Raw genomic sequence first — 27,941 nt, 5'->3', positions numbered from 1 at the left:
AAAAATAATGGAAAGATTTCAGTCTTCCATGCGCAAACGCCTGTACAGCTTGCCGCAAAACATTGGGCAAAAACCCTTCGTGGTGGACGAGGGAGACAGCGGCGACAAGGACACTAAGAGGAAAAGTATCCGGCTAAAACATTTGTCCTCTCCGTCTCCTGCAAGCAGTTGCAGGAGCATTGAAGAGGCCGAGGGCGAAGACTTACATAGAGACGTCCCTGTCAAGACCAACTTGAACGGGGACTGTCGCTTCTTTCGGGGCAGCATTTCTTCCATCTCCGGGAGGCATCTTCCCGGGTCAGACGGAGCGGAGCAGCGGCGCCTCATCCCCGAGGCGGACGCCGGCGTCGGGGAGAGTTTCCCCGGTGAAAACGGCCCCGGGGCCCAGCAGCGAGCAACGGGTGGTCTCATTGGTGCAGTCGGGCAACCCCCGGTGTTTGACCAGTCAAGTTTTATTAAGTTGGAGGGCACCGAGCAAATAATACCTGAAGATGAGCGGCTGTACCAAGCCGGCTTCATGCACCGGCAGTTCGGCGCGATGCTCCAGCCCGGAGTCAACAAGTTCTCCCTGCGCATGCTGGGCAGTGAGAGGGCCGTGGAGCATGAGAGGGAGCGCGTAAAGTCTGCAGGATTCTGGATAATCCACCCCTACAGTGACTTTAGGTAATTCTGGTGCCAAAAACTGTCATTTACTTGCACTACTTGTGGCGATTTTTTATTGATATTTTTTTTCATCACATATGTGGGCAAATTTGGCATTTAGATGTTGAAACTGTTTTCAAACTGCCTTAACTTGACAGGACTTGGAATGCCATTAGATTTAAGCGCACGGAACATGGACACTAATCTCCCCACACATGTTTTCTTTCACTACTGATGATATAATGGGCGTGATTGTGAACCTATGCAAAGGAGGTGTATCACAAGCTCAGTGTGCCACATTGAATCAGGTTAACTCCAGTAAATAATCATACTCGGAAACATGTTACAAGCTGTTCTTGCATGGGAAACATTTGATGCACTATAGGGGACTTGGCTAACATGCAAAATCCTCTTATAATTTTGCAGCTATTGTCCTTATAGCATGCATATCCAGGGTATAAGCCCTTCTTATGTTTTCCTTTCTGTACAGTTCTGTTTGTCAGACACATTTGTGCACCAAACTTCTATCCTATCATTCCCTAATTTCCCACCAATGATATAGGATCTCATTGCAGTCAGCACACAAACCAAAATTCTGTTCATCACCAATATCAGATTATCAGAGATTTTCACAACATTTAACCTTGAGACTCACTGTCATCATATTTTTAACCGTCAGTCGTACACGGTTTTGTGTCACAACAGGTTTTTTTTTTCCACTCATCTGAATTATACTTTTTTTTTTTTTTGATCATTGAGCAAGGGCAATGGATTACAGAGAGTGCAGCAGGGGCTTGGAAATGGGGTAATCAAAATAGGGTAACATGACCATTGAAGATATTAGAAGCACACATCAGTGGAGATTATTACAGCACAATTAGTCTAATGGAGCAGAGATAGTGTGGTCGGGGAGGGGACACACCACAAAACACAGAGATGGAGAGACGGGGAGAAAGAGATTGGAATGAAAAAAAAAATGTGAGGAATCAGGACACCCAGCTGTTAACTCTGTGCGTGAGGTGTCATCGCTTCATGCTCTGTTCGGGCTACACTGGGCAGCAGCAGGTTTTTAGTGCCTGGCTCATACAGTCAATACTTTATTCTGCAGATCTCATTTTAGGATAGACATGCAAACCTTGCAGCACTGAAGATAGCAGGTCTGTGTGGCAGTGCTGAATCCAGCGCGGCAGTTTTGGTTCTTGCAAACGGGAAACACCACTGTGATCTCTGTAAGAACTAAGAGCGGGCATACTGTGTGACCGCAGACTATTTTACATCAGCTCAGTACAATGTAACCCATGTGTTCCCTTCTTGTATCTTTTCATAAACACAGTCTCTCTTGTTTATACCATGAGTGACTGCTGTACTTTATTAGAGCGTTTTGTGTATACAGCAGCAGACACACTGAACTGGCACGCTGTGTAAATATGGTTAATATGATTGCTGGTGGGCCTGAGCCACAGTACAGGTGTGTGTTAAGCCACTGAGCTGCATGCAGGCTGTTGTTCTTCAGCTGCGCTCTGGCAGCAAGAGATAAGTATCTCCAGTACAAATGTGATCCCTTTTTCAGCTGTCCTGATTGATCTAAGCTCCTTTCAACATTTTAAGCCTTTTTGTGTTCACTTTGCTTGTAACGCCCCTCTTTGTGCTCTCATGCTCTTTAACAGAGTTGCACTCTGACCCAAATCACGGAAGATTCCTCTCTGGACCGGTCAAGGTCTACAGAACCCACAACTGTCAGGTTTATTGTGATGGTAACACCAGATTACACCAGCAGGTTGTCTGATGGCTGTGGGATGACTGCTGCATGCACAGTCAGCTGATGAGCCAACAGGATGGTCTGCAGGGGATGGCAGTAATACTCTGTCCCCTGCAGACCTTTTTTTTTTTTTTTCTTCTTCTTTTCAATTTATTTATTTTTTATCCAGCTGTTCTAACATTCTGCAGCACAGTGACGTGTGCAGAGCAGTAATGCTAACTACTCAACATCTGGCTGATGGGAGCTGACTTCTGGAGATGACATGGACTCCCAGGAGATAACAGTGGATTTAGCAAGGGAGGGGAAGTGCAATTAGGACCAGTGTGTCACTGCAGAGACAACGGGCAGATGTAGAGAGAAATGCAAATGCTTTGTTTGGCAGGGAACAACAGAAAGCTGATTAGAACAAATGGCCACCCTGTCCTCGGTGGTTACTGCTTTCTGTGATGTTCTCCCGTGAAGGTTGACTGTAAATAAACCTCAGTGGATAGAAAAGCACTCCAGCGCGGCCACATCTAAACTCCTCAACACTCACATACTCCAATTGTGACGGGTTCCACTGGCACATTTCTGCACCAAATTACAACAAGTATCAAAACAACAACACCCATTTTGCTTGAGTAGAAGTGATGGCCCTTGTTGAAAACCATTTAAACTATAAAAAAGTGAATTTTTTTTTTTTTTTAATCACGTATGGCAAAAAGTGTTGCTTCTCACCTGGACTTAAAGTGAAAACAAGTGCTCATAAAGCATCTCCTTAGAGATGACAATGCCAACTAGGTTTTCTAAGTAAGGCCATGCACATGACATGTGTTACTTCTTTTTATCGCTTTATTAGTCAGTGTTCACCGTCACCCATATGACTACGGGAGCTGCCTGCTACACACATCACATTAAAAGAAATGGCTTTTCTATGTAGTCAGATCCCCCTTTTTTTGTCTAATTCATCTGTCTGTGTCATTTCTCTTTCATCTTCTGAGCTTCTTATGATGTGCACAAGTGGCTACACAGTGGTGAAGACTTTGTGTTGTTGTCCCCTCCACCTGTAGGGTGCAGCTACTGTTTTTCAAAGTTTGGAAGGAAGGTGATAATGCAAGAAAAAAACGAATTATCCCAAATGCAAATTGAAATGGACATTGAATGGTCAAATTAATTTTATAAAATGCAATGAGAAAAGCGTTGTTGAAAAGTTAACTAAAGCTAAAAAGGTACACACTTTAAATCTCTTATAAGTATAATGAGAAATCATTTATGCATAGTTAATTCTCTTACTTCCAGATTAGTCAGACAATATTTTAATTTACAAGACAACAATGGTCACAGTAAAAAATGTTTCCCAAATAAGATAAGTGACATGACTATCTACTCAGCAAAATGGTAGTTTCTTCAATTTTTCTTTTACAACATAACATACTTGTCGAATGTTTTTGAAATACACACCTTTTTTACTGTGAGAAACCAAGAAATTAAAATAATATTTTAGTCAAACATTGAGAAAACTGGACTGAAAGTGACATTCGGTCACTTCTGAACTCTGCTTTCTGTCTTCTTTTAAGATTGCAAAGTATTCCAATGGGCTGTATGTCGGTGTTGTCACTCCCCCTTTCACCTCACAGCGAGACAATCCCCAGTTGGAGTCTGGGCTTGGTGGTCTTACTGTGCAAAATGTTCCTCTTTTCATTGTCTATGCTTGGATTTTCACTGGGTTCATTCCCACAGTGCAACAACATTAATCTAATGGTAACTCCTGATGGATGTGTCGGATGTGCCGGATGTGCCGAGGCCTACAGTCAGGGGGAAGCAGCTTCAGCACCTGGAAATCCTGCATTGGATAAAGCAGTTTAGAAGATGAAGTGTTACTATGTCAGTAACTGTGAAATCACCAATGAACATGAACTTCCTCTTTACTTCACCTCTTGGTCGTCATGACTAAAGTTATAAAAGCTTTTTGTGAGATGTTTTTTCTTACCTACTTGTTCTTTTGTCGTGTTTTATGAGTCTCACATCCTGGTAATTGTAATGCATTCGTCCTCGCTGGTCTGTCCCTTCTCCTGCAATTTGGGTTGACCCTGTAGGTGTATCAGGCTCCTGCTGGGTCGATCTGTCGTTAATTAGGTTTCTGAAATGGATCAGTCCCACACATGAATGCATTCTAATTTTTTTCATTCGCACATTCAGTTAATCACAGATGAACAAACACTCGACAAATCCTGTCTGTGTGGATCAGTCCAAGTGATGCTTTTAATGCTCCTGCAATGAGAAGCAGTTTCTGAACTCACGGTGGACATTGTCAAACAACTGACAATATCAGTTATCACAATATTAAACAATGTCATAGTATCATTCAGAGATGATGTTCGATTTATAATCATTTATACACATAAGTGTATAGGTGTATACACTTGTGTTTTCTTCTTGTAGAAAAATTTTAATGGTGAATAACTGACAGCAGCCTCTGAGTTTCAAACACTTCTTGCTGAAACTGAACACACCACTGCTATAATCCAATCAATATTTCTTCACAAGCAATTCTGATGAATTCCAAAAACCCATTTTTCTTTTTGTCCCTGTGGTCTGAAGCCTCATGTTGGACTGAATTAGAGGACCATTGTTATTATTTTTTGGAATCAGATACCTTCTTTGTTGTGGTGTTTGTTCTTGCTCAATTTGTTTGTTTTGTTTCTGCTTCGTTGGGCATAAACCTCGTGTTTGTTGAGTTCATATCTGAGGCGGCCACTTCCTCATAGATTCACATATTCATCCAGAACTGCTTTGAATATGAAGCACCTATTCAGTATGCATGCATATGCAGTTGTACACTACCCACTACTCAGACACTACCTTTAAAGAAAGCAGAAGTTCTTCATAAAGAGGGTTTTTTTTCTTTCTTTTTTTAAATCTGTTCGTGTTGGCTTTTTAGAAACTTTATTTAAAAATAGCAATCACAAACATAAAATGTGGGCTTTTGAAAATGTAAAATGTTTTTACTTACAATTTAAAAAATGACAATGCAAAATGTTTTTCAACAATATTATTTAGCTTGTTTATCATTTTTAACAGACAAACAAACCACCTTCTGCATCTCTGCTTAAAAAAAGGATTTAATTATTTGAAGAAGGTTTTGTGAAATTGGCTTTCAATATAGGTTGTACTATACTAGGGGAAGTGGCAGTTGTGAAGGCAGCCTTCAGAAAGAGACATAAGATGTTCAACAGATGGGCGAAGCTGTGAAGGAACTTTATGATGAAAAACTATTAATGATGTTGGACTGTCAAAAAAGTATTTTAAAATCATATTCCAAACGCACCTGTTTGTTCTGGGACCACATTCATGACATTTAATATTCTTGAGCTGCTTATAGGTGATTCTATCACTCTCCTCTTTGGTTGTTTGTACTTTACTTGTGTTTTGGAGACGCTGGAAACTTTGTTTTTCGAGTGTAGAGCTATGTTGATGTCACCTCTGCACATATATGTTGTCTTTATATTATGATTCACAGTGGGAGTAGGATAAGGTTCCTTTAATTCTACCCACCATGGAAAAATAGAATAGAATATAAAAAATAGCTTTACAGCACTGTTCCACGCAAAATATAACAAATACAATAGAATGTTAAAATATCACAGGAGTGTACGTGTATATGATAACTAATAAATGGACAGTGTTACAGCAGCCATGTGGAAAGAAAAGAATGAAAAAGTTTGGTATGATGAAGGAGCATTGATAATATTTAAAGGGATTTAAAGTAACCAAGCGAGAGTGCAGTGTGTGTGTGTGTGTCAGACCTGTGACGTTGACATGTGGGAGACGTGTCTGAGTTTCAAAGAATGAATATCTTTATCCCATTGATCGCGTCGTCTCATTGTTTTCAGGTTTTACTGGGATCTGACCATGCTGCTGCTGATGGTGGGAAACCTCATCATCATTCCCGTGGGCATCACTTTCTTCAAGGACGAGCACACGCCGCCCTGGATCGTTTTCAACGTGGTGTCGGACACCTTCTTTCTCATGGATCTGGTCCTCAACTTCCGCACAGGCATCGTAAAGGAGGACAACACGGAGATCATTTTGGACCCGCAGCAGATCAAGATCAAGTACTTGAAGAGCTGGTTCGTGGTGGACTTCATCTCCTCCATACCTGTGGACTACATCTTTCTAATTGTCGAGACGCGCATTGACTCAGACTTTTACAAGACGGCTCGAGCTCTGAGGATCGTCCGCTTCACAAAGATCCTCAGTCTACTGCGGCTGCTGCGCCTCTCCAGACTCATCCGTTACATTCACCAGTGGGAGGAGGTAGATGATGCTGATGAGCAGCACCTCAGGGATTCATTTAGGATCATATGAGCATTCGAGGTGCCACATAGTGATGTGAAAATAGAATGGACGCAATGAATTGAAAGAAAATGCCATGGAAATTATTTTTTACTGAAAATCCAACAAAATTTTTTAAAGTCTATCTTAAATTTATATCGTTTTAAAACCCTCTACTGCTACAGTTTTGTGAGAAAAGCCTCGCAGCAGAATATTTTGCTAATACATACTGTTAGCTGAAGCCCTACTCATTGAATGCACCTCTTTCATAGATTATTTGTCCGTGGTGAGAGTTTCTTGACACAAGCAGATGTGTTGTTACCTGTAACGTTATTTGTATGAATCCGTAATTATTCTCTGTACCCAGAGAAAACATATCAAGGTCTTCCTTTGTTAACTATTTGTTTACATACACTCACTCATGTACAATCACCTCAGGTATTGACAGACCTTCTTTTTTTTTTTGCATCGCTTCAATTTATAATAACGAAAGCTCCCTCCTCATCAGCCATTAATGTTTCTGATGGTTAACTCAGTAAACGGCCTCTGCTCATCTATAAGAGATTAAGTTGCGGGCTGGTATTTGATGTCGGTGTTCACAGGCACACAACCTACATGTATATTTCAAATCCCCTGATTGCATGTCAGGGAGTTGAGATGCTATAGATTTATTTACAGAGCATAGTGTATTTAGTTGTGTATTTTCCTTAATGCCGACAATCCGTGTTGTAGGTTTTCCACATGACGTATGACCTGGCCAGCGCCATGGTGCGCATCATGAACCTGATCGGCATGATGCTGCTGCTGTGTCACTGGGATGGCTGTCTGCAGTTCCTTGTTCCCATGCTGCAAGACTTCCCTCCTGACTGCTGGGTCACCAGAAACAAAATGGTGGTAAGTGGATTATTTATGAGTCAGACAGCCTCCAAATGTGTTCTCCTCAAAACCACACCATAATTATGCCCCACACTTTGTCTGCTCTAAGGCTGTCCCAAATTAAAGGACATTTTCTAGATTCTGGGAAACAGCCCCTTGTGTTTTGGCTAAACATATAACAGCATCAAGGAGTCCAAGGAAATTAGATTGGGAACCACTTTGTTAAGTCAACAGCAATGTTATTAACACCATAGTATTGATTAGCACCAAGGCTATTTGTCTTCTCACTGGTACTTGTGTAACTGATGTTATTTCTTATCACCAGGAAACAGACTTTATCATTTCATTTGTTTTGATGCCCTTTTGATGTTGTTTTATACTTTAAAGGTTTTAAAAGGCTGCTAAAACGTCCCCTGTTCAAAAGAAATGAAGAGCTGTACAATTAAAATATTGGTACAATATCCTTACATTCACATGTCACTTTATTTAAATGTGTATTTAAACAACTGCAATTCCTCCTTTTTAAAAAGCTGAGCATAGAGTAAATAGTCTTACTTCAAATTTCACCTATGACAACAGGGCTACAAATAAACATGTCGGGTGATGTTATTTGACAGCAAGAGGCCAACGAACCTGAAGAATTAGGGCCTCATGGCGTGTGTGCATATTAAGAAACTCTGACAAACCTCTCAGGGACGTGATGCTGCATTAATGCTGGAGATTCGGATAAACTTTCTCTTTCTTCCTCCATGTCCCTCACAGAATGACACTTGGGGTCAGCAATACTCCTACGCCCTGTTCAAAGCCATGAGTCACATGCTGTGTATCGGGTACGGCCTGTACCCCCCAATAGGCATGGCGGACGTGTGGCTCACAATCCTCAGCATGATTGTGGGCGCTACCTGCTTCGCCATGTTTGTTGGGCATGCGACTGCTCTCATTCAGTCTCTGGACTCCTCCAGGAGACAGTACCAAGAAAAGGTGGGTGTCTGTTGAATGCAGGGCTCAGATTTGTCACCAGAAAAGATAGTTTGTCAATCAAGTGATTGGAAGTCAGCAGTGGAATGAATCAAGCAATATTTACATCACTGCTGCATTTGTTTTCTGTGCTTTACTAATTTGTGCTGCTTTTTTTTTAATTTCATATGAGATCTAATTTACTGTTAGTAATTCAACTAACTAGTCATTAATTAGGTAAATTGGCACGTCTAGAACATGCTTCAGAGGTGGGCGGAGACTGACACAGCTGTGCATTTGGACTAATAGCCTTTTCAATACATAATGACAATAATCACACGTTGAAAGGCCTGTGTTCACGTTGATGTTAATCTCCCTGATGAGCATGATGGCTGTTAGACTCAGGCTATCTGCATATTTAGATCAAGATTTTGCAATTCACTTTAAATTCACTACATTTCTTTTGAGGGACATGCAGCTTTTACTCGGATAACTGAATTGCTCCGTCAAACTTTTATTCAATTCATCCTGTAATACTGTAAAGCACAAGCCCACATTATGTTTCTTAAAACATATGTTGCACATAAAACTTAGCGTGACTCAATAAAATGTGCACCAAGGCATGTATGTGTGTAGACGCCCCACACGACAGATTATATGATTTTGAGCTTTGGTTGTAGACCAGTCAGACACGGAAGAGCTTTTATAAAAGTGAAGCAGTAACTTACAGCAAGACACACACACACAGGCTGGGTGCACGGACTATTTACAGTGCTGCTTTGCTGCGAGAGTACACTGCTGAAGGGCACAGTAGTTAATGTTATTAGCTGCAGCCTGCAGAGCACAACTGTAATTGTCAGATGGGGCAGAGTCACAACATTGTGCACTGTGGGCAGGTTTCACAGATGGCCTGACAGTTGACTGTTAACATAATGAGACACATTATAGTCCACCTCGGAGCCAGCACATCAATCAGTTTAATATATTCATTTTGACATGACTTTGCATTTTGTCGTCGACACGAACGCAGCCACATTACAGATGTGTCTGTGTGGAGGTTGTTCTCTCAAATCCCCTCATTAATTTGATAATTTCAATAATTGGATTCCTGTTGTTGACATGGCAGTACAAACAAGTGGAGCAGTACATGTCCTTCCACAAGCTCCCCGCCGACATGCGCCAGAGGATCCACGAGTACTACGAGCACCGGTATCAGGGCAAGATGTTTGATGAGGAGAGCATCTTGGAGGAGCTGAATGAACCACTGCGAGAGGTCAGCTATCATCCACATGAATGTTTTAGTCAAACAACAAAAAAAGAAAGACAGTGTGTAAGCACACAGGTGCATCTGAGTAGTATTTAAAATGTTCCCTTTTCCCCATATTTTAATATGAACAATGACACTTCCATATATTATAAAGTTATTATACATAAAGTAAATCATTTCACGTGCCAATGACAACTATTGGAACATGAAAAACATTACTTACAATTAAAAGGTTCATTTTTCTCCACAGAATTAATTGAAGTTGTTCATAAATTTGACATTTGTTATACATAAAAAGGAACATTTTGATTTAACTGTCAAAACTGACAAAACAAGTCACTTTTCACTGATAGTCAAATGATTGGAGATGCACCTTTATAAACATTACATAGATGGTCTCCAGTTCTACACTTGAAATAATCAGCTTCTCTGGAGAGTTTTTTTAAAGCTGTTGTGACAAACACATTCAGTGATTATGTATTAAACATAGCGTTTTAATGAGGGACTTGAACATATCAGACAAATACCATGCAGTAGTCAACACCAACCCTGTTTTGTTATTGCTAACCTTTCATTAATTACAAATATACAAGTGCATCTAAAAATGTGAAAAACACTGACTGAAACAGCAAAACCTCTAAACATTTTAGATATTTATAGTTGTATTCTTATGAGTTTCAACATATATTGTTATAAAATTGGAGGAAAAAAAAGAAGGATCTAAAAATATATCTCATAAGATCAGATATTTTTCCCATACATTTTTTGTCATAATTATCACAATTAAAATTCTAAAAATGCTTGAAACTTTTTCAGGTTGTTTGATTGTAAAGATTTTTTTAGATGCATCTGTACATTTAACAAAATAGAACTGAAAAGTAATTTATTCTCTCAGGTTATAATAATGAATGAAGTGAAAAGCCTGACTGAATAGTTCACAGTTAATTATTCATCTAATCTAATATTGCTGCCTTACTTTGCATGATGATGTTAATAGTCATGTAATCTGATTAGTAATGGCAGGAGACTGTACGAGGACAGAGAACCTCATTAAAATGCCACTAAGCTGTTAACGCCCTGCTTTTATGGTGATTGAAACGTACACATGTGGAGACACAGACGTTTGCACAGTTCAGGCCATGCGTTTAGTAAAAAAAATAAAAAATAAAAAATCTGGTTTTGTTTCTTCTGCAGGAGATCATCAATTTTAACTGTCGCAAACTGGTGGCCTCCATGCCGCTGTTCGCCAATGCCGATCCAAACTTCGTGACCTCCATGCTGACCAAATTGCGCTTCGAGGTCTTCCAGCCGGGTGACTACATCATCAGAGAAGGAACCATCGGCAAGAAGATGTACTTCATCCAACACGGCGTCGTCAGCGTCCTGACCAAAAGCAGCAAAGACACCAAGTTGTCTGACGGCTCCTATTTTGGAGGTAACGTGTGCACACGGCCTGCTGGTGGTACGGCATGCTAATACTCTGCAGCGGGCCAGTTTGAATGTGTGTGAAGCAGTGCTGATTGTATGATTTATTTAGATTTATTTTGCTCTGGCACTCAGCAGATTAACTTCCCCGACTATTACAGCTGGGAAAAATTGTCCACATCATCTCCTTAAAAGGGCTCACGACTAAGAGGGGCAAAGGCCTTTGCCATCTTTGATTCCATCTGTGAGGTTTTCCCCTTTGTTAACGTCATATTTAAATCTGAATTCCTTTGTCAGTGCCTTGATTATGTTGTCTCTGCCTGAACATGTCTGCATGTAGCAGCGTTTCCAAGTTCATCATGTCGTCACTGACGAGGAGACAGAAGCTTATTAGTTTCCCTATCAATTTTAAGCAAAATGGACAGATAATTTCTAAACCCATTTTAATGTTTAACCACACTCCAGCTTGCATTTCAGACAAAAGATTGATCCGTTTATGGTGAAACATATCCTGTTTTTTATCTCGAAGTTATTTGGCTCAGCTGAACTTAGCCACAGATGTGAAAAGAATAAATGGGGACAAAAACTCCAGATATACATGTTGGAAATCCCATGTGGTCCTGTGTAATGAATAGATTCAATTGATTGAACAGGACAAAGAAATTGAGAGTGGGAGGGAGAGATTGAGAGTTTGTGTGAGCATGTGTGTTTGTGTCTATATCCTCAACATGTCTGTGCTGTAATATGTCTACTTTTTTTCTTTTTTTTAATGGCGCATTATTTTATTTTTTTTCTGATCTGGCACACCAGAGGAGGTCAGGACAAAGTGTAAGCTGCAGAAATTGCATTAAGTGCTCCATCTGTGGGTTTGAGAGGCATCAGTCTCTTCATGTTTTATGGTCTCGCACTAATTTTTGACTTTTTTCTTTTTGTGAATGAATCTCAAAAGATATTAACATGTGTACCGCTTTTTGTCACGCAGCTCATCATTAGAAAGCACAATCATCAGAAAAGTCTTATGATTAGTTTGCCATTGTTGTTAATACCTGTCATGGATTAGTCCATCCATGTTTTTAGACTTGGAGGAGGAAACCCATGCACACATGTAGGGAACATGCAAACTCCACACAGAAAGGCCCCTGCCAGCATTTGATCCCGGTCCTTCTCAGTGTGAGGCGAGAGTGCCAAACCACTGCACGGCCTCTCACGGATTAGTGCATTCTGTAATAGTTGGCTGAAAGCAAAACAATTCTTTTCTCCCTGTCCGTGCAGAGATCTGCCTGCTGACTCGAGGCAGGAGGACGGCCAGCGTGCGAGCAGATAACTACTGTCGCCTGTACTCTCTGTCAGTGGACAACTTCAACGAGGTGCTGGAGGAGTATCCCATGATGAGGAGGGCGTTTGAGACCGTGGCCCTCGACCGCCTCGATCGAATCGGTGAGGAATTTCCCAAGAAAATCAAACTTTTTGACAGATCACATTTGTCTTTTTTGTAATTTTTTTTGTACATATATATTTTTAGCAATATCAAAGACTACAGTTGTCCTGAATATGAGTTCACCTGTGATTCCCGATGTACAATAAAACAGGACAGTATGGAGTAGGATGCAACAATAGCTACGTTAATGCTGTTTATTGGTTGACAGCAGTCGAAATGATGATTATCATTTATTGTTGTAATCTGTTCTTGTCTCTCCAGCAATACAAATAGTATTGACACTAAACCACAAAGCTTATTGTTTGTTCTGCTTCTGTAATATCGCAACAAGAAAAACAAAAAGATTCTGTCTGAACTGAGTGTTGTATAATGACACATAAAACCAACGGCTGCTCTGTCTCTGGCTAGAAAAGATGGAAATGGGCAGTTCAAAGAATAGAAACCACTTCATAGAGACGCATTTTACAACCCCAGTTCCCCAAAAGTTGGGATGCTGTGTTAAATCTAAATAAAAACAATGCAAATATTTACAAATCTCATGAAAGCATATTTTGATACTTCATATATATATATTTTTAAGTGAAACAGACATTCTACCACTTCATGGGAAATGTTTGCTCATTTTGATTTTAATAGCAGCAATACATTTCCAAAAACCTATGTAACAAGTGCAACAAAGACTGTGACAAACTGTTTATCAAATTGTGGAACAATATTATTATTATATATAATCTTATCAAAAGGTTCAGAGTATCAGGAGAAAACTGAGTGAAAGTTGTATCATGCAATTGAGAAGACAGAAGTGAACGTGATCCAGAAACACTGCCAAGCTTCTCTGGACCGACGTTCATTTAAAAGGATCTGAGGCCAAATAGAACTTGTTCCAGCAGGCAGATTAATTCAAATTCAAATTCTCTGTTGAAGTCAACGCAGAACGAAGAGGAGAGGAGCCATTTTATTATCATTAACCCTAACCCTTGCATATTTCAACACAATGCCACACACACTGCATCCACGACCACATTATTGAATTAGATCATAATGTAATGACACAGTTGTTACAATTACAACGATGATATTCAGATTTTCACAAGATTCTCATATACAATAACAATACAACTGGCCTCTGAAATATTAACCGACTTAAGTACCTATGAAGGTTATTATATTATTTATTACATATTATATTTTCACATCACTCCGTAGGAGTTTTTTTGGTGAAAGTGATTTGCCACGACTAACGAGTGCTACTTTCCAGCTTTCTGGTTGATATTTCTCTAATCTGGATTTGTGTATAATCAGTGAATTGGATTTGTTGGCTGAAGCTAAATTTGGACGTCAGATGTTGTGATATTATGAAAATACGTGATCAGACCCAGCTTTTTGGAAGGTGTAAACATTTTCATTATGGACCCCACTTTTGCTGAGGTTGCCATGACTTCACTTGCCAAAAAACAGTGAACATGACTTGGATATTTAAATAATACTGGTAGTTACGGTAGGTCAGAGATGCCCACTTTGAATGTATTATATTAGTATATCATGTATTTGATGCTAAAGAGAATGTGAAAAATTGTTGTTGGCATTCATTGGTGGAAAAATCTGATTTTTGGTAAAAATAATAAGGTGTTATTTCTGTTTACCTCACAGGGAAGAGGAACTCTGTTCTTCAGCATAAAGTCCAGCATCACCAGAGTTCTGGCACACTAAACTTTCAAGAGAGTGAGATCATCCAAAAAATTGTGCAGCACGACCGTGACATGGCCCAGTGCACGCAGCTGATCCAAACCAGCACTGCACAGAGTTTGAACCCTCCACCTGCTCCTCCGTCGCCTACCCCATTAATCTGGGCCCCGTTGGTTCAGGCGCCGCTCCAGGCTGCTGCAGCCACCACCCCACTGGCTCTGGCCTTGGCACACCACTCCCAGCTGCCTCCGATCCTCTTCCATCCCCTTCTTTCTGGCTCCAGCTCTGTGAAGGACCCTAACACCCATTCCATGAGAGCACAAGTTGGCCTGACCACCTCTGGTGGCTGTGGTTCAGGGCCGGGTTCACCTGCCAGCGCTGCTAAATTTAGGCCTGGGATGGATACGCCCATACTTGGGTTCCCGAGGGCCCAGTATCTGTCCACTGGGCCTGTCTCACCCACACTGACGTCACAGCCCATCTTCACCAGCTGCCTGCAGCCTTTAACCCCTCTAACCACACACCAGCCTCTGCCACATCCTCCCAACTCCGGCATGCCCTCAGCCTTTCCCATCAGCCAGGCCAGCATCTCCTACACTTGCTCCGCTCAGCTCCACCCGCAGCCCTTCCATGGTGCTATGACCACCCCACCTCACTCATTAGGTTTGCTCCAACAGGGGGCGCCAGGGAGGCTTGCAGGGAGATTTCCAGCCCCTGCAGGCTCTGCCATAAGCCCCCTGATCTCCAGCTCAGTCAGCCCCATACTAAGCCAGTTGCAGGCACCATCTCATGCCACCTTGCAGCAGATGGGCTCCAGTCATGACAGAGTAGTCAGGACATCGAGCAGCCTGAACTTCCCACATTTCCCCTTCATCAGCAGCCCTCAAACTTCCTCTGGTTTTATTCAGCCAGCATGTACAGGTGGAGCCAGTGCTGCAGCCTCTCTGGCCCAGCACAGCCTGGCAGGACTCCAGTCTGCTTTCCTCCCCCAAGTTCTCACCGAGCACTCGGCTCTTGCCTCTCTTGCCCAGTATGGCTCTGCCGAGGCCTCACCGTGCTACACACCTCCCATCCACAGTCCTAGAGTACAAAGCCCTGCGACAGGAAGAACTGTTTACCACAGTGAGCTTCCCAGCACCACAGGCTCTCACAGCCCTCTCCCCCTTCAAACCTCATACCCTGCCAGGATGGCCTGTACCCTCAAAGAGGAAACCAAGTCCTCGGCGAATCTCTTCTCCCAGGAAATAAAGACTATCTCAGGCTCTCACAGCTCTATATACCAGGAAAGGCCTTTGGCCGGAAGTGGCTCCTCTGAAGGTGTCGCGGGGGCACACAGCCCCTTCTTGTCCCCGATGGCTGTCAGTAAACCCTATGCCTCCATCCCGGGTCAAGCAGCTCCTGTTAGTCGGACACATTCAGGGCCTGAACCTCCAACCCAGGCTTCTGGTGTTCACTCTCCTCATGTGATATCACCTGCTAGAAGGTTAGAGAATGAACACATACAGTCCAAACTACCCTCCAACTTGTGAGGTTCAGACACACCCTCCTTTAATGCCTGAACGAAAAGGCAACGAAAGTCTCCTGTGCATCATTTTGGTAAAACATTTTTCAGGAGGAGGGTGTGCTCTTCTAATCAACTCGGATATGACTGGTTTCCTTTTTAATCAGCGTGACTGAATAACGGGTAGTATTGAACAATGATGGATACCTTTTCTACAGGATATGTGTCTTTGAATATCATAAACTCCAAAAGGTACTGATGGGATAAATATACAGTGTGTGTGTGTGTGTGTGTGTGTGTGTGTGTGTGTGTGTGTGTGTGTGTGTGTGTGTGTGTGTGTGTGTGTGTGTGTGTGTGCACGTGCACACTGTATATGTATATACAATGCCTCACGAGTATATAAATTGTTCTGTGTATTATAATCCATCCCTATTCTGTGATTTGTTATATTTGTTTAAAACCCTCTTGTCCAGGCCGTTTGGTGTACCCTTCAAGCCTCACTTGTTTTAGTTAGAAAAATGTTCTACAACTATATTCGATTACGATTAAAACCAAAAATGGCTGTCCTTTGTTGAAACCCTATCCCACTGCTGAGAGTGTGAATGCTGGGTTTCCCCTCGAGAGATGTGACTGTGCACTTTGCTCGTTTCAGAGATCACCTGAGGCTCAATCATGGCATGTCTTCCAAGATAGCTTTTCCAGCAATATTGCACGCCCATATGGGTAAAACAAGTCAGATCACGTTAAAACCTAAGCAATGAATGTAATGAAATGTTTGTTTGTCTGATTGGGGGGGGGGTTGGACTGAGATCTGTTTGGAATGTGATGAACAAGAAGATGATGATGATGGTTTTCTGTGAAATGACCGAGGGGAGCCACATAATGGGTGCAACTGATTTCAGTCTGGCAATAACTTTGGTGCAGAGCATCCACCTGAGCCAAGGTTTGCATGCCATTTGCCGAGTATGCAATAATCTGTGTGTGTGTTTTTTTTTTTTTAATGGATACAAAAGTACTGTGAATCAAGGCACTTTGGTCAATGAATAAGATTCAGATTTTAGTTTGAGCCCATTTACCATGGGAACTGAATTTTTAAAAAGCAATCATGGATGATCAAACATCCTGAAACCAGCGATGCACTAAGATTGTTGAGAATGTTTCTTGCACCAGTCAAAGGGCTACAAGCAGTTACTTGGACAATTGATGAACAAGAAACCCTGATAGGTGGTATTGCTGCATATTTACCTCTTTCATTGTACAATAATTGATTGTAAAGATGAACATCCGTTGTTGAACAATTGCTGCTTTGTGATGCTCTGCTGAATCAATAAGACATGTATCACTGACTGCTATTTGGGGCCAGACTCTTAAATCCTCCTACTTGTTAGTACTTCCATGTGTTTTAGTGATACGTCTATCTCTCTGGGCCTGCAGCCAGTGACAAACTGTGAGTCGGTCAGACCATCAGAGGATACTGTCCAGTGGCTTTAGCTGCCTGGTTGCTGAACCTGAGGTTTGCTGGGACTCTGAACCCACAGGAAAGAGAGATACTATCGGTCAGTGGCCAGTCACTGCCAATGGGCTCGATCAATCCTTCATTACTATTCTTCTCCGACCACCTGCCAGCAGCATCTGCTCAGGTTATTCTGAGAGCATTCAACTCGGGTAGGAGACAAGGTGTTTGTCATTCATCTACTTATATATTTTTTGTCATTTTGCTGCCTTTTAACCATGAAATCTTATGATCTCATCTACCTGTATGTTAGACACATTTTATTTTAGCTACTGAATTCAATGCAATAAAAAAAAAGATAAACAATGCTTGTCCTAGCTGCTGGTTTATTTTTTATTGTTAGTATGGTATGAATGAGAATTCAAAGAAAATATATGGTAAAGTTTCAGACTCAAAGATTAGAAACCTGCATGGCATTTTCTGGCACTAACGGAAGAAATAGCCATGATAATAATCTGACAGATATTCCACCCACAAAATGATCAACCATAATGAAAGCGTAATGATTGCTGGATTAGTGTTTATAGTGATAATTAAATCCACTGTTACTACAGAGTTTATCAGGATTCCGTTGTTTTTCTTTGTGATGCAGCTGCCAGGTAAACATAAGCAGACAAAACTTACCGGCCATTCAGGACAAAGTCTCAACAAGTCTCATGTCCCAGGACGTGTAACAGCCCTACTACATGAAACTGTCAAAGATTAAACCGGGATGTCAGTGATTTAGCTTTTTTGTTTTTGTTTTCCATTGAGGTATCTCAGCCTTCATCGGGTTCTAAATTTCTGATTATTTCGCTATGTATCATTCACTGATTTCAAGATTTCAAGATCTAACACAATTTTCTGAATTTCCGATTTCTTTGATGTCTAGTTCTAAACACTTGATTGATTTAGTATTTGCAAATAGAAATGGTGCTTAGAAGACAAATTGAAGCCAACGTTGATTTGCCTACCATATTTTAATGTTCAATAGTGTGTTTTAGGCCAACATTGACTATCAGATGATTTCCTTTGTCTTTCTGATTGTAACTTCTATTTTTTCTAGAGAACTAGTGATATCATAATGTGACAGATTATTACCACATTCTTATAAACCTGAGACTAATGTCAAAAAAGAGGGATCTTCAGCTTAAGAGATGCTATGTCAAATATACAGACTCACAATGTTCCTGAAATTAAACTATTTAAACTACCACAAGTCGGCGCATAATCCCTACTTCTTGACAAATGTGTTAGAAAATCCAGAATTGAATTACTACTTTGGGTGAAGCAAGTGGATATACTGTAAGTGTGCCAATCTGAATGAATCTCCAGCAAGTTCACAGTTTTAAAGGGCAATGGATGGATAGATGGACGGATGGACAGACAGATAAAAACTGTGATTTATTTTAAATAAGAATGTATATAAAATGCCCTCTGATAATCACAAGTACCCTTAAAATGTTCCTGGCTATCATTTGTGATGATTGGCGATAGGGCGGAAGGGCATGAAAGCTAACTCGAATAAAACATGTATACATGTCTATATAAATTCCAATATAAGTTATATGGAAGATAACCTTGTTTGGAGGTGTGTGTACTTTAATGACATCATACCAATGGTAGTTAGTGCTGCAGGACTTGTAGCCTTTTATATAAGGCGTTATTAAGAATGTTTTGTCCTCAAGTATGAAAACATCGGTCCTGCTGTATGACCCTGTAGTGACTCAGAATTGTGTTTGTGTCAGTTTGATCAGTATCTTTGAAGAATTATCTAGACCTTGTGTAGTTCCATATTAATATTAGTCTTTGATGGTGCACTCATACTTTATTTGGTTTATTTTGTGTGATTATACATGTTCATTGATTCCTTTGCACAAAATAAACAAAGCTTGGTGACAATAATTATGACAGTAAGACAAACACAGTTGATCCAACAGTTTCTTTTAATGGATGAACACCTAGTCATGCCAGGTCAGGTCACATTGACTCACTGTGCCAGCTGTCAGCAGCACATGAAAGAAGGGAAAGAATGACAAAAGTACATATTTACATTCATCCCCAGACAATGAAGGAACCCAAACCAAGGAAATGACCAAACATGTACCTTGGATTGCGCTGTGGTGTACGCTGAGGAACATTGCTCTCCGCTTTGTTCACCATGCAGACTGTCAGGCAATGACATGACAGAGGAGACGCCACTAAATTGTATTGAATCAAGTTCAGTCTCTTCGACAGGAAATCAACTGTTAGGAATCATGGAGTTACTGTTTGTGGACGACGCCATCAAAAGTGTTTTGAAGGAGTGGCCCAGTTTTGAATTGCTGTTCTGAAAGGAAGTTATAGTGGGAGGGGGGGGGGGGGGGGGGGGCTTGAACCATTCAGGTTCAAGGCACCAACACAACTCTCATGGTGTTGGTGTAACCAGAGCCTGGGCGCCAGCCAGTCACGACAATAGCAACATCACCGGACTTGAAGAATTTGCGGTGCTTGCCTGTGAATCACAAAGTGAGAAGCGTTACCAGAGATTTGCCAAAAAAAAATGATGAGTTGTTTTGAATGAAAATATAGTTTCTCAAAAATGCGAGAATATTTCAATCAAAGGAATAATCTTTTTGAATGTGCTACTCACCAGCTTCCAGGGCAAAGTTGACACGCAGGTCAACGTCCTCGGCCCAGACATCATTAGCGTTCTTGGTGTAGAGCACGGGGTAGACGCCGCGGTACAGGTGAGCCTGGTGGGCGGTCTGAGGGCAGCGGGTTACAGCAATGATGGGAGCACGGGGCCTGTACCTTGACAGCATGTGAGCAGACCTGCAGGAATCGAACACAGATGATGTAGGAGATGTAGGGTCAAGACTGAAGCATGGCTTGGTTAGTCAACGATCGTAGCTAAAACTATTTATAGTGTTCAGTTGGTTTTATTCCAATTTTTGCATTCCTTTCACTCATTCTTGTGTCCATCAACTCAACTATCAGAACTCTGATTTTACATGAGCTATATGCTTGCTGTACTTAACTGCTGGGTACTGTTTTACTACTGCAAGATAGGTTATTTCCTGTAACCATACCTGAATGCTGCAGCCACAAACACTCCAAATAGATATAATGGGAGTCGACCAGAAAGGTAAGAATGAAAAATCAAAACCAAGAACACAACAAATCTGAAAGGAGCTGTGCAGACAGGACTCCACTCACTGTGAGCAGTTATGTCATCGATTGCTCACATTGAAATATCAACTGTATCCACTTAATTGAAGGATTGTCATCATAAAAAAGAGTTCAGCTGACAGTGGCGTGTGTTCTGTATCATGTGTTGGAAGGATGAACTCCCAAAAGGAAAAGAGTGACCATGTAGTTAAAATTAACTCCTAAAATGTCAGGGTTCACATATCGAAAGGTCACAATTGGAGTTCAGTTTGTAAGTGTGATGAATTTTGGCAAACTTCCTGTGAGCCAGGGGGTTTGGGTAGAAGAAGGAGCAAAGACATTGGTGACAGAGCACCAGATTCTTCGCTCGCACTGGAGGATTTTCTGAGACAAAAGATACCGACATGCATGCCTCACCTGCCGGTCTTGGTGAGCACGATGATGGCGCTGGCGCAGCACTTGAAGGAAGCCTCAACGGCACCGATAGCAACGGACTCCGTGGGGTCGCGGGTCAGATGGGAGGTGCGACGCAGCTCCTCAAACATCTGCCTGTGGAACATGGCGGCCTCGGCCTCACGGGCGATCTGAATGCGTGAAAATTGAAATCGACGACTATTGAGTGATATCAAACTGCAGCCCCACAGAACGTTTCGACGAGTCAGTTAGTTTACAAGACAAAACATGGAAATGGTAACTTTGTCATACCTGAACACACATCAAGACATGAAGTTAAACAACAGCGGGGGCCGCACCATCCAGGGAGGGCTGCCGTGCACTTCAGACTCTCAAATACATGCTTGCCGAGCGACATGGTCACACAGTTAAAGACAAGAGCAGATTGTGTTTGGAGACAGAAGGGTGAAGGTAAGAATGGTACCACAGGGGAGAAGCAAAGCAATTTAAACCAACAGGAAACAAGCTCAGTGAAATCCATGCTGATGTTTGTACAACAAAACAAAAACAAAAAAACATCAAAAAAAGCAAAGACAAACAATGAAATCCATCCAAATTTATCATCACAAATATTTTTTCTATTTTCGAGTGCAAACAAAATGTGAGTATACTGTTTAAAATCTGGCTTTCATAATGTGAATCATTGCTGTTTGAACAGGGGGCTGGTAAATCATAAGTACGTGAGGCAAATCTTAAATGGACAAAGACAGTTTTTTCAGATCTGAATGCATACGGCGTCACACCACATGAGAAACACAACAAACGGACAAATCGTGCAAAGACATGGCTGTGGTCCGCCGATAACATGATCAGTAGAGTCTCCATCGTGCTCACGCGTGATACAACAAGAGGTGAAACCGTTCTCACCTTGTGCTGTGTGCGCACGGCCTCCAGGGGGTAATCTCCCTTGGCGGTCTCGCCGCTCAGCATGATGCAGTCATTGCCGTCCAGCACAGCGTTGGCGACATCACTGGCCTCAGCACGAGTGGGACGGGGCTTCTTGGTCATGCTCTCCAGCATCTTCACGTGAAGAAAAAGACAAGTTGCAACATTTCATCTCTGCAAAAGCCGGTTTCTCACAGAGAAGGTTTCTGAAATTTGATTCAGTTGTGCTCTCAAGCCTGATGGGACTGACCTGTGTGGCACAGATGATGGGTTTTCCGATTCTGTTGCACCTGCCAGTCATCATCTTCTGGGCAAGGAAGACCTTCTCTGTTGGGATTTCAATGCCCAGATCTCCACGGGCGACCATGATGCCATCGCTGGCCTCCAGGATCTCATCAAATCTAACAGAGAGAGAGAAAAACAACAACACATACGTTTAGCAGCTTTATAGACCCAGATTCATGCAGGTCGAGAGGTGACTGCTTGTAATCTCCCCACCTGCGCACGCCCTCGTGATTCTCCAGCTTGCTGATGATCTTGATGTCTTTGCCCTTCTCGCCGAGCACTTTCCTGACAGCTTGAACGTCAGCAGCCTTGCGGATGAAAGAGGCGAAGATCATGTCAACACCCTGCTCCACGCCGAACTGCAGGTCCTGAATGTCCTTCTCAGACACGGCAGGCAGGTCGACAGCAGCTCCGGGCAGGTTGACGCCCTTCTTGCTGCCCAGCGTACCGCCATTCTCAATCTCACACATCAGGAAGTCGTTGCCTTTGAATGGACAAAACAAAAGATAGGGGGTTTTTCACCACCAGACAGAAACTGGACAGAAGAAATAAAAAAAAAAAAAGGAAACACAGTTGATTATTTTAGTGCTTACCAACTTCTTTGACCTTGAGGGAAATCAGACCATCGTCAACATAGACGTGGTTTCCGGTCTGCAGAACCTTGGTGATGTTTTTGTAGTCCAGCCACAGGACTTTCTCATCACAGTTCTCCTTGAACTGGTCATCAAGTGTGAGCTTGATGGTCTCACCCTTCTTCAGCTCAACCTCAGCGGTGCCACTCTGAACAAAATAAAAACTTTGTTGCTCCAGGAAACCTTTGAACGTCTTTTCTTACTTTTGAAATAAATCCGAATCATAATCATCTCAGGTTTGAATATTTGTATGAAACTCACGCCCTTGATGAGTCCGGTCCTGATTTCTGGTCCCTTGGTGTCCAGAGCAATGGCCACTGGTCTGTACTCAACAGATCCAGGCCCAAAGCTCTCAGCTGCCTCACGGACATTCTTGATGGTCTCAGCATGGTACTGGAAAAGAAACACCATAAATCAGGACGGTCAAACTCATTTTAGTTCAGGGGCTACATTTCATCTTTTATGGATGGGACCAGTGAAATGAGAACATAACTCATATATGATAACCCCAAAGTTTTCTATTCATTTTAACACTACATGAAAAAGATATATGTTTAACTACATACTTTTATGAAACCCATTTTAGTGATGCCTTCTGTGTAAAATACAGTCCATCTACAGTTTTGTTTTTTCTCGTTGATTTATTTTTTGCATCCAAAAAACTATTTGAGCCTCATTTACTTTCTAGATATACTAAAAACAACTAAAATCTTAAGCAACACAGTGTTTTTTCTTCCAGCTAATGTTGGCAAAGGGCTTCTGTGTCTTTGGGTCCATGATTTTAGGAGTGTTCAAGTTGCATGCTTTAAAAATTCACAATCACATGACTGCTTTGATGTGAATGTAATACCACTAATCACTGATCTCAGTTCTCAGAGTTGTCTTATGTCAGTTACTCTGACTCAAACAGTGCAATGCCAATGCAATAATTTTAGTCTCTTTAATTTAAAAACTAGTTTAACGGCTTTCATTTCTATATATGCATTTTGCAAGATCATGCCACGGGCCAAAAATAGACCCTTCAGTGGGCCAATTTTGACCCATGTGTATTGACACCCCTGTCATAAACATTTACGATAAAGACATACACTATTGAAATAAACTGGGTAAAAATCTCTAAGTCACAATATTTTTATTTTATTTTATTTATAGACTGGAGCTAACCTCTAAATGAGATGAATTCTTTAAAAAAAAAATTTAAGTACAACAGATGGACAAACTGGGTTCGATACGGTCTCACGGCCTGGTTACATATTGCATAACTATATATAAACACAACTGCAACACAGTTTTAGCACATGACATTGTTTAGCTTCACTGCACATAAATAACTCATACAGACTATCAGGCATTACCGGAGGGCGTGTTAACCGGACATTTTCCATCATTGACTCAATCCTTTTAGCAATGAACAGAAAGCTGGAAGTCTGTCTTTATTTTGACGGATGAAATTAAAGTGTTTTTAGATCTTTTGTATCCATGTCAGTATAAATGATGAACAAATTTGTGCACAACCTTATTTTCCAGATACTATGGCCTGAAAGACATACTCAAGAGTGTGGAAAATGAAGGTAAAGTATGTTTGATTTCCTAGCAGATGTAAGATGCATTTACAAAGCTGCCTGTCCTTTGGATGGAAGCGGGGAATGTGTGGGGAAAAAACTATGACAAAAAAGTTAGTTCAGTTTTTTTAAAACTCTTATCTACTGACTTGAGTCTCTAATGACTGTGGCCTCTCTACGTGACTCCTGCTCATGCTGTTGCTGTGAGTGACTCCTATTTTTAGCTGTAATGACAGCTGGCACACCAATGAGACAGAGGTCAAAGTATTTTTTCCATCTCATAACAAATAACAAGTTCACTTTGTTGTGGGTTTTTGTTGATGTTATGGTTAACAGCAAGATTTTCTTAATTCACCAAACTGAGCGAAACATTGCACAAAACTACACTTGGTTTAGTTTCTTTAGAAAAAATTATATTTTCCTCAACCTTTGAAGATCCAACTATTATGAGTTGTTGTCCTCTCTACGGCCGATGATACATTATATGATTAAAACAGATCTTTAATGACAGTGAAAACATTGAAGAGAGATGACTTTTAAATGTGAGAGGTCAGTAGTATAAGGTTGGCTGTAATATCGCTGAGTGAGAGGCTACTACACAGACTTGTCACTGAAGGGGCAAGGACAAGTTCACAGATCAGGTTACAGACGGTTAACAGGGTGCCAGTGTAATATCACACTGACTGCTGTCCACCGTAAAGGGTAAATCCTCACTGAAGCACTTGCAAAGGGCAATGGAACTATTGCAATACTGCTCTATCTAGACTTAATCAGTGATGGTTACCTTTCTTGTGAAGCTACTGCTTTTACTAATTGATATAAGATTATGGGATACAAGAATATTGCTCATGTTTTACTCACCTCATGAGTGCCATGAGAGAAGTTCATTCTTGCAATGTTCATCCCAGCCTTGATCATTTCCTTGGCCATATCCACAGAACGGGAGGCAGGTCCTGCAGTGAATATAGAAATACTGATTATAAAGTGTGTCAGGGCATATTGATGCTTTAACCCAGATACATTAGGGTGATTGATGGATTATTTCTGTAATGTGAATAAGCCAATGAGTCATGGCGATATGTCTGACCGATTGTGCAGATGATGCCAGTGTTGCGGGACATCGCAGGTTCGGAGTCGATGTCCAGCAGACACATATGCTCGATGAAGGTGTCTGCCATGGCAGCATGCAGCTGCTGGGTGTTGACGAGGGAAGAACCCATATCCTTCGTTTTAGTCGACATGACTGGATCTGCAGGAAACGTCCTGCAGAGGGAAAGGATTGTTTATCCCCTCAGGAGTGCACCATTGATATTTGTGACAGGGTCACAAAGGGCATATCTTACTTGTGCACAGAGGCATGGTCCAAGTTAATATGTCAAATTGATGATTAAAGGTTACAGACAACCATTAAAATAAAAAAACAAAAAACAAAAACATATTAGAAAATATCACAAAAACAGAGAGAATAAAATGATGCACTTTAAAAAAGAAAAAAAATCTGAATAAGCAGCTGTAAATTCATAACACAGGTGTGGAATCTGTGTGGATTACTACTCCAAACCTCCAGCATTTGTATCCAATTCTTAGTTAAGTAAGTAAGGACCCTCTGACTTCAGTCTTTAGCAGGAGTTCAGATACAGCCTAGATTACTCCTCACATAGCCAAAAGGTGACTCAGACCAACATAGAACAATATAGAGTGATGTACCTCCTCTGCAGGAGGCTGGAAATTATTATTTACAACACTTGATCCACTAATACTTAGTTATTGTAGAGGGATGTAAAAATCTATGTGTGTGCGCTATCTGACACACACATAGACACACACACACACACACACACACACACACACACACACACGCACACACAGTGTGGAGGGCCTCCGTTCCTGTGTTTACCAAGAATAACACTGTCAGCTGAGAGTGATTGTGAGTTATAGTGGCACAACACCTTAACAACAAGATGTGATGTCAAAATGTTTAATTCAGTAACACATGTTTCTATCTTTAAATTATATTAATGCAATCTAAAAAGCATCAGCACGCTGAATAAATGGACCAACTTAGTGAAAAGTAGATGCTGCAATACAATTGTACATAGAAAAAGTGCCAGGTGACATATTGTAGTGTATTTATCTAGTAATGAGAAATAACATGCATTAAGTCACTTATTTCCACTCCCTGGGCCTAATTACGCTATCTGACGAGTTATTTTAATAAACTTGAGTCTTCTGGCTGTTACTCACCTAGTGGGTGAACTTTGCAGAGACCAAAGCGCCAGTGGATCTACTGGAGCGACAGCTTTTATTCTCCTCACTAACCGGGACTACTTTCCTGTGGGAGCGCCACCCGCTGCGCAGGAAATAGGGCGCGACAATTAAGGCAATGGTCACCGCTGGAAGAGGTCCACAGCCTCTCTTTTTCTCTCGGGAGTTACTTTACAAAATTATGAAATTTTATCTTCCCATATAAAAAACGTTTTTATAAAGCTCAGAAAAACTTTGTGGGATCATTTAAACCCTCCTACCTGACCAATCACAGAGCTGTGCGTTGATGCATGGGCCTATGATCAGATTGGACCTTATACTTCTTGCAACTCATTTGAGACTAGTTTTTTCTCGTCCAGCAACTCTGGCAATAAAACTTTTTTTTTAATTCTTTATTATTTCTTTTACATTTGTCTTTGCATGCATCAGCACCATCATTGTTTTTTTTTATGCACTACGGGTTTATGCATCATTCATCATTCTCTCCTTCAGTTAAGTATGCTGTGTCCCTTTTGTTGAATCTATCATTTCAAATGTGACAAATTTCCCCATTTCTTTATGCACTCAGGTTTTAATGAGCTCTGTAGGAGTATCCTCCTCCCTGCAGCACCATATGAGAGACTGAACCATTAACTTGAAACCTTCATGTACTGCAATAAACTGTGAGCATAGCAAAGGTGATACTGTACTGCAAATTACATGCATGACGACTACGACACCAGATTGTAGCAGAGGCCTGAAGTTCACATTTGCACATAAACCTACAGGTATTTATATTTTATTTTTGCTATACATGCAATAAACGCACGCCTACAGCTGTATAAACTCCATACAAGCTCATAGATATATGTGAAAACAATGCACAAATACATGCACAGAATTCAGTAACTTATGATGTCACTTCAACAGAAATAGAGTACAGTGGATGAACTGTAGATGTGAAACCCCACTATCTCCAGTTGTCATACTGTCAAGTAAAAGGATGCTATGTATATATAGTGGAGCAATGCCAGTCTCCATATGGAATGAGAGAACATTCTGTACTCCGTTATAAAACTAGATCCACCTGGTGCTATTTTCAACATGTATATGCAGTCTCCTTGATGACACCCAATCCACTTAACATGTGTGGCTTCAGCCTTGCCCAATAATGCTACCATTTTTAAATACTAATGGGGAGGCCTGTATATTCACACGTTCTGTGTGCATTAGTCGCAGATGCAGTCTATCTTCTTCTGTATTTAGCGACCATTAAACTACCAAAGGGATGAAAATCCATCAAACTATGTGCTATACTGAGTAAATCAAGCTGAATTTTGAAGTTTTAAGGCACCATTGAAATAATCAGTTGT

At 41.2% G+C, this 27,941-nt stretch overlaps 2 protein-coding genes across 3 annotated transcripts; one reads left to right on the top strand and one right to left on the bottom strand.

The window, feature by feature from the left end:
* Nucleotides 1–7: 7 nt before the first annotated feature.
* Nucleotides 8–17,657, top strand: LOC308116910 (potassium/sodium hyperpolarization-activated cyclic nucleotide-gated channel 3-like; the record flags this gene model as incomplete). The annotated part of the gene is made up of 8 exons (XM_080475423.1): nucleotides 8–663; nucleotides 6,274–6,697; nucleotides 7,448–7,609; nucleotides 8,354–8,572; nucleotides 9,675–9,821; nucleotides 11,010–11,250; nucleotides 12,513–12,677; nucleotides 14,329–17,657. The coding sequence occupies 8 exons, from the start codon at nucleotides 8–10 to the stop codon at nucleotides 15,891–15,893; spliced, it is 3,579 nt and encodes a 1,192-aa protein (XP_080331549.1). The 3' UTR covers nucleotides 15,894–17,657.
* A 1,511-nt stretch (nucleotides 17,658–19,168) lies between these two features.
* On the bottom strand, nucleotides 19,169–26,814 carry LOC308116468 (pyruvate kinase PKM-like). Of its 2 annotated transcripts, XM_080474697.1 has the most exons (12): nucleotides 26,569–26,595; nucleotides 25,412–25,587; nucleotides 25,186–25,277; nucleotides 23,024–23,155; nucleotides 22,724–22,910; nucleotides 22,344–22,614; nucleotides 22,096–22,246; nucleotides 21,828–21,980; nucleotides 20,925–21,091; nucleotides 19,990–20,171; nucleotides 19,465–19,851; nucleotides 19,169–19,359 (listed from the first exon to the last, which is right to left on the bottom strand). In XM_080474697.1, exons 2-11 carry the CDS (start codon nucleotides 25,563–25,565, stop codon nucleotides 19,745–19,747), a joined length of 1,596 nt encoding a protein of 531 aa, XP_080330823.1. In that variant the 5' UTR covers nucleotides 25,566–25,587; nucleotides 26,569–26,595; the 3' UTR covers nucleotides 19,169–19,359; nucleotides 19,465–19,744. The 2 variants fall into 2 exon arrangements, with proteins under 2 accessions (XP_080330823.1, XP_080330822.1); XM_080474696.1 differs by having other exon boundaries at nucleotides 19,169–19,851; nucleotides 26,569–26,814.
* Between the last annotated feature and the right edge of the window lie 1,127 nt (nucleotides 26,815–27,941).

Source organism: Lipophrys pholis, assembly GCF_963383615.2.
Source record: "Lipophrys pholis genome assembly, chromosome: 11".
Lineage (NCBI taxonomy): Eukaryota > Metazoa > Chordata > Actinopteri > Blenniiformes > Blenniidae > Lipophrys > Lipophrys pholis.
This window is presented reverse-complemented; position numbering and strand designations above follow the sequence as displayed.

What these genes read in the sequence shown, in the direction of transcription:
- LOC308116468 (XM_080474696.1), bottom strand. Translation starts at nt 25,565, where the DNA reads ATGTCGACTAAAACGAAGGATATGGGTTCTTCCCTCGTCAACACCCAG. An exon ending in CCTCAAGGTCAAAGAAGTTG is followed by an intron (nt 22,615 to 22,723) that starts GTAAGCACTAAA and finishes GTCCATTCAAAG; the next exon opens with GCAACGACTTCCTGATGTGT. An exon ending in CAACTTTGCCCTGGAAGCTG is followed by an intron (nt 19,852 to 19,989) that starts GTGAGTAGCACA and finishes TGTGATTCACAG; the next exon opens with GCAAGCACCGCAAATTCTTC.